The 6,444-nt window shown below is 48.2% G+C and overlaps 1 protein-coding gene across 1 annotated transcript; it reads right to left on the bottom strand.

Moving 5' to 3' along the window:
- LOC310843686 (uncharacterized protein) lies at nucleotides 1–4,047 on the bottom strand. The gene is made up of 2 exons (XM_083737337.1): nucleotides 3,780–4,047; nucleotides 1–1,050 (listed from the first exon to the last, which is right to left on the bottom strand). Exon 2 carries the CDS (start codon nucleotides 1,001–1,003, stop codon nucleotides 110–112), a length of 894 nt encoding a protein of 297 aa, XP_083593463.1. The 5' UTR covers nucleotides 1,004–1,050; nucleotides 3,780–4,047; the 3' UTR covers nucleotides 1–109.
- Nucleotides 4,048–6,444: the final 2,397 nt, after the last annotated feature.

Genomic DNA, 6,444 nt, shown 5'->3' with positions numbered 1-6,444 from the left:
TTTCTTAAGTGGGGAAGGGAGTCATTTTAATTTTTGAAGGCACATGGTTTTGATACAAGAATGCGCGGCTAGCTCCGCCGGGTTTGCTTCCCGCGCCGCGGCGTCCGTCTCAAAAGGGCAGCAAGCCGTTCGACCTCCCCATGGGATGCGGAGAGAGGACTTCCGCCAGCAGGCGGAGGCGATCCGTGAACAGCAGAGCTTGGCTTCCGGATTCCAGGTCCTGGTTGAAGACGAAGAGGTAGACTTTGGCCAAGACGCTCAGGAACCCCAGGCAGACGGCCACCGCCAGAAACAGCCACACGACTTTGGACAACAGCAGGAGAAGGCTGCTCTGCATGGCCAAGGAATCCTGGACCAGCTTGGCTTGGACCATCTCGTGCAGCAGAGATGGGACCTTGAGGCTCTCGTCCTTCTCCAGCCTCATGAAGGACGCCTCTTCCAGCTGGTCCTTCAGGCAGAGGATCTCGTTCTCCTGGACCTCGCGGATCTGCTCAAGCTCATCCAAGGTGCGCTGGAGCTCGGCGGCTTCACTCTGCTCATCACCGAATCTCTGCTCGGCTGTCTCGATCTTTGACTCCAGCTGCTTGAAGTAGCTCACAATGTGCTCCATCACCTGCTTCATGCGACAGATGTCCTGGTCTTGCGTTGCCTTGTAATCCTGGAAGAGAACGATGTGGCCGGACACCTTTTGTATTTCGGTCCTCAACATCTTGTTGGTGCCTTTCAAGGCCGTGTTCTGGGATTCCAGCTGCGCAATCGTCTCCTCCAGCTTCCTCAGAACTCCCTGGAGTTCCTCTTCTTCCTTTTCGAAGTCCTCTGCCATGGCTTTGAAACACTCGATCTTGGTTTCCAGGCTCCGGTTCTGCTCTTTGACGCTCCTGTTCTCCGTCAGGATCTCCTGTTTCTCGGCGTCAAGGTTGGCGGCTGTCTCTCTCAGGTCCCAGATCTGGTTTTTCAAATTCCCGTTGGCATCTGTCAGGTGGTACAGCGCAGACTTGTCCATGGTGTGACAGGGCTTGGCTTCTGAGAGGAACAAAGGGGCTGTGGGCTCTGCAGAGATGAAAAAGGCAATGTGGGAATAAACAACATCTCATCTTTCTTGGGCTCTCAATATTTCAAGGGCTGTGTGACGTTAGCATATGAGAGTGCTGGAGGTGAAATAGTTAAACAGGTTACCCAATCAGGACCCAGGGGGTGAAGTCAGAGGGACTATAAAACCAGCTCTGGGAGGGCAAAGGGTGGAGTTTGTTGGGAGTTGGTTGGAGTGGGAGTGAATTGGGATAGAGTCTGTGGGTAGGTTGAGTTAGTGTAGCGAAATAAGCTGAGTCAGGAACAGTTAGGAGCTAGGAAGATGAGTAAATATCTGAGAGGTGGTTTAGTGAGGGAGAGCAGGTAGCGGAAGTTATAGGTCTGGATAGGCACCCCGTGAATGTAATTGACCGATACAGTTTATGAAACCACACGCTTGTTAAACTGCAACAAATAAACAGAAGTTTATGTTTCAATTTAAACCTGACTGGACTCAGTATTGTACCAGGTAGGGCCTGTGTGGTGGCAGCGAGAACTAAAGTGGTGGCACAGGGATCAATAGACGGTGAAACGTCCGGGGACCCTGTGTGATCACCACAGGCTGTCACATGGAAGAGGGAGCAAGCTGGTCCCTCTTCTCTTGCTCTGGAATCGAACCAATGGCTTCAAGCTTCAAGAAAGGAGAGCACAACTCAAATTCATGGAGAACTCTCTGATAGTAAGAGCTGTTCTAAGAATGGAACTGTAGATGCTTTAGTTGAGACGCCTGCATTGCAGGGGGCTAGATGACACTTGGCTCCTTCAACTCTACAATTCTATGATGGCATGATACTAGGGTCTCTGCTATGCTATTTGAATGGCATAGGGATGCGGGTAGTGCTGTGGTCTAAACCACTGAGCCTCTTGGGCTTGCCGATCAGAAGGTTAGCGGTTCGAATCCCCGCGACAAAGTGAGCTCCTGTTGCTCTGTCCCAGCTCCTGCCAACCTAGCAGTTCGAAAGCACACCAGTGCAAGTAGATAAATAGGTACCACTGCGGCAGGAAGGTAAATGGCGTTTCTGTGTGCTCTGGTTTCCATCACGGTGTCCCGTTGCACCAGAAGCAGTTTAGTTCTGCTGGCCACATGACCCGGAAAGTTGTCTGTGGACAAACGCCGGCTCCCTCGGCCTGAAAGCGAGATGAGCGCCGCAACCCCATAATCGCCTTTGACTGGACTTAACAATGGAATGGCATTATTTTATTGCATATTTTATTTATATTTTAATGCTTCTGTAATTTGCTTTTTTAAATGTAGAGGATTATTTTGCAATTCAACAGTTTATTCACAACTTGGGACCAATTTACCTGCAAGATCGCCTTACCCAATAGGTGTACCCCCACAAACGCTTCTGTCTGTAGGACTGGTACTTTTGCAGACGCCACATAACACTCGCTCCACGTTTGGAAGAAATCCATCTTTTTGCATGGCAACACCTACCCTTTGGAACTCCCTGCCTATTGATATCACACAAGCGCCTTCACTGCTTGTCTGGTGTAGTGGTTAAGAGCAGTAGTCTCGTAATCTGGGGAACCGGGTTCGCTTCCCCGCTCCTCCACATGCAGCTGCTGGGTGACCTTGGGCCAGTCACACTTCTCTGAAGTCTCTCAGCCCCACTCACCTCACAGAGTGTTTGTTGTGGGGGAGGAAGGGAAAGGAGAATGTTAGCCGCTTTGAGACTCCTTAAAGGGAGTGAAAGGCGGGATATCAAATCCAAAGTCGTCGTCGTCGTCCTCCTCCTCCTCCTTCTTCTTCTTCTTCTTCTTCTTCTTTTTCTTCTTCTCTTTTCAGCGCCCGCTAAAGCCATTTTTGTTTAGAAAAGCCTACCCAGCTGTGTAGAATTTTGATGCATGTTTTAATCTGTTTTTAGTTCATTGCTGGTTATATATTTTGAATGTTTTAAACAGCTGTTTCCCCCCAATAATTTTAAAACCACGTTGACGCTGTTGGGTTTTTGTGTTTTTTTTTACAATCAATCAGCGAATTAATTTTATGAAACGAATAATCGCAAAAGCATTTTACTTATTTCAGTCTAGATTATTTCTTTTGCAATATTGAGTTTCTTCTGTGTTTGTTAATGGGGCTGATTTCTGTATTGCTTGAAACGTTTTGTAAACTGCTTTCTCACCCGTCTCCTTGTTTTGGATTTGAGAATAAGTGGGTGCCATTTGTTACATGCTATGGGCGCAGTGGAAATAAATTCAAGCAACCTCAAAATGCCAGTGCCATAGGTGCCAATTCCCGGGGGCCCTGGGTGTCTGAGCACCCACAAAATTTATTAAGTTGTCAGTGAACATATCAGACGACACAGCGATTCTTCAAACAGCTCTTGTTTATTCACAGGCCAGAACAGAACTGAACCGAAGGGTTCAGCCAGCCTGCTTATATAGAGCTCCACTAGAACGCGACAGTAACCATTTTCTGTAACTATCCAATCACTGAACGTCACTTTCAATCCCTTATTTGCATATGCGGACCTGAGTGAAAACTATCTACAGTATCCCCCTGCTGGCCCAGGGTGAGAACTTCAGTACATATGAAAATTTCCCGTGAAAGGTTTGATGCCATAGCCAGGCACACTGCATGGCACTCAGGCCCCGGGCACCTACGGTCGCGAGGCCAAGCTGGCACTCCTGGTCAGGGCCTCTGATTGGTTTCATGTAGAAAAGGAGGCGATGAAATGAAAGCAGAAATCCAAGCATTGGCTACTCACCCAAGAGCCAGAGTTTTTGAAAGGTTTTTGCCTACATGCTCTCCTGGAACTCAGCCCCAACCATTCCAAGGCTGGCTGCTGGAATCTGGCCTGCAGCTGATGTCACAATGCTCAGGCCTGAGATCATTCTCAGAGGGCGTGGAAAGGGAGCTGGTTGAGAAAAGGCCTGGTGCTCAAAGAATTAAAAGGAGGGAAAGCACCAAGCAGGACCCATTTTAACCACAGATTGAAAGACTCAAAATGTTCTGTCCGGCTTAGGCTTCATAGCTCACACATTTCCACTAGTTCGGGTTAAAGGAGGGGAAGGAGGAGTTGGGCCACTGGGATAAACTGCCTTCATGTTCAATTATTATTATTATTATTATTATTATTATTATTATTATTATTATTTATACCCCACCCACCTGGCTGGGTTTCCCCAGCCACTCTGGGCAGCTTCCAACAAAACACTAAAATACAATAACCTAATAAACATTAAAAGCTTCCCTAAACAGGGCTGCCTTCAGATGTCTTCTAAAAGTTTGGTAGTTGTTGTTCTCTTTGATATCTGGTGGGAGGGCGTTCCACAGGGCAGGTGCCACTACCGAGAAGGCCCTCTGCCTGGTTCCCTGTAACTTGCCCTAGTCCAAAGCCCTAGTAATAAAACGCAGGATTTAAATGAGTGGTTTTCTCCTGTGGTTTTGACGGTTCTTATTTTTATCTGTCAGCTGCCCATCTTTCAGGGAGAAAGGTGAGGTATAAATATAATAAACAATATAATAAACAGCAATAAACAACTCATTGCATTGCAGGGGGTTGGACCAGATGAATCTTGGGTCTCTTCCGACTCTACGTTGTTGTTGTTGTTGTTTGTTGTTTGTTGTTTGTTGTTTGTTGTTGTTGTTGTTGTTGCAGCCACCCACTGCCTTTAAAAAGGCAGAACAATTCACAGAGGGGGGTATTTATCTCTGTGTCTGTTACTGCTAATTCTGTTTATTTGTTTTAATAATACTAATACTAATAATGGAACGCGGGTGGCGCTGTTTGTAAAACCTCAGTGCCTAGGACTTGCCGATCGAAAGGTCGTGGTTCGAATCCCCGCGGCGGGGTGCGCTCCCGTCGCTCGGTCCCAGCGCCTGCCAACCTAGCAGTTCGAAAGCACGTCAAAGTGCAAGTAGATAAATAGGGACCGCTTACCAGCGGGAAGGTAAATGGCGTTTCCGTGTGCTGCGCTGGCTCACCAGATGCAGCTTGTCACGCTGGCCACGTGACCCGGAAGTGTCTGCGGACAGCGCTGGCTCCCGGCCTATAGAGTGAGATGAGCGCACAACCCTAGAGTCTGTCAAGACTGGCCCGTATGGGCAGGGGTACCTTTATCTTTACCTTTACTACTAATAATACTAATACTACTAATAATTTGTACCCTGCCCTCTGTGGCCAGAGCCGGGCTCAGGGCTGCTAACACCAGTAAAATTACAGTAAAAACATAATGGGGGGGGGGGGGGGGACAACCAATTTAAAATACAGGTTAAAATGCAATTTAAAATGCAGCCTCATTTTAAAAGTAGCCCATAGATCAAAATCATAAGGGGAGGGAAACATAAGGGTCAGGCTGAGTCCAAACCAAAGGCCAGGCGGAACAGCTCCTGTCTTACAGGCCCTGCGGAAAGATGTCAAGTCCCGCAGGGCCCTGGTCTCTTGTGACAGAGCGTTCCACCAAGTCGGGGCCAGTACTGAAAAGGCCCTGGCTCTAGTTGAGACCAATCTAACCACCTTGCGACCTGGGACCTCCAAAGTGTTGTCATTTGTGGACCTTAAAGTCCTCCGTGGGACATACCAAGAGAGGCGGTCCCGTAGGTACGAGGGTCCTAGGCCACGTAGGGCTTTAAAGGTAAAAGCCAGCACCTTAAACCTGACCCTGTACTCCACCGGGAGCCAGTGCAGTTGGTAACTGCATTTAACTCCCACCTTTCTTCTCAAGGGGGGCTCCATCGTTTTCTCCTCATTGAACCCCCCACAACAACCCTGCGAGGTTACTTAGGTTGAGAGGCAGTGAGTGGTCAACACCATCACCCAGCAAGCTTCATGACTGAGTGGGGATGTGAACCCTCGTCTCCCAGGTCCTAGTCTGATGCTCTAACCACTACGCCACATTGCCTCTGGTCCTGTTGTGATCTTCTCAAGAGGCATCTGTCTGACTTGACCACCGCTGGTCCACCTGAACCCTTTTATCACACCCCGTTTCCAGAGGAGCGCTGCCATTTGTCCCCCATGTTACAGAGGCCTGACTGGACTCGACCAGAAGTCCAGCACTGAGTGTCATTGCTGATCACATGCTATGGCGCACTCTCCCGGTGAAAATCCTGAGTTTTGACTTTCATTTGCCTCTCAGTAGCTTTTTTATGCCAACAGGTGTATGCAGTTGTCCAGTTTTTTAAGTCACCAGTCATTTCAATGATTGCCCTTTATTGCATTAAATGTTTTTGTGTCGCTCCATAATATCACCCCAACAATTTGAGAGAAGGTGGCAAGTAAATGCTTTTATGAATGAATAAAACAAATATTTGAAAGAGTGGAGGTGTCAGGAGGTGTGTAGATGTTCATTATATTAGTACCATTGATTTCATCATTGTTAAGGACCCTTCACAGCCTAGGTCCCTCGTACCTATGGGACCACCTCTCCCGG

The sequence above is a fragment of the Podarcis gaigeae genome (genome assembly GCF_964106915.1).
Source record: "Podarcis gaigeae genome assembly, chromosome: 4".
Classification (NCBI taxonomy): domain Eukaryota; kingdom Metazoa; phylum Chordata; class Lepidosauria; order Squamata; family Lacertidae; genus Podarcis; species Podarcis gaigeae.
Note: the sequence above shows the minus strand (reverse complement) of the source record. Positions and strands in the feature narration are given on the sequence as shown.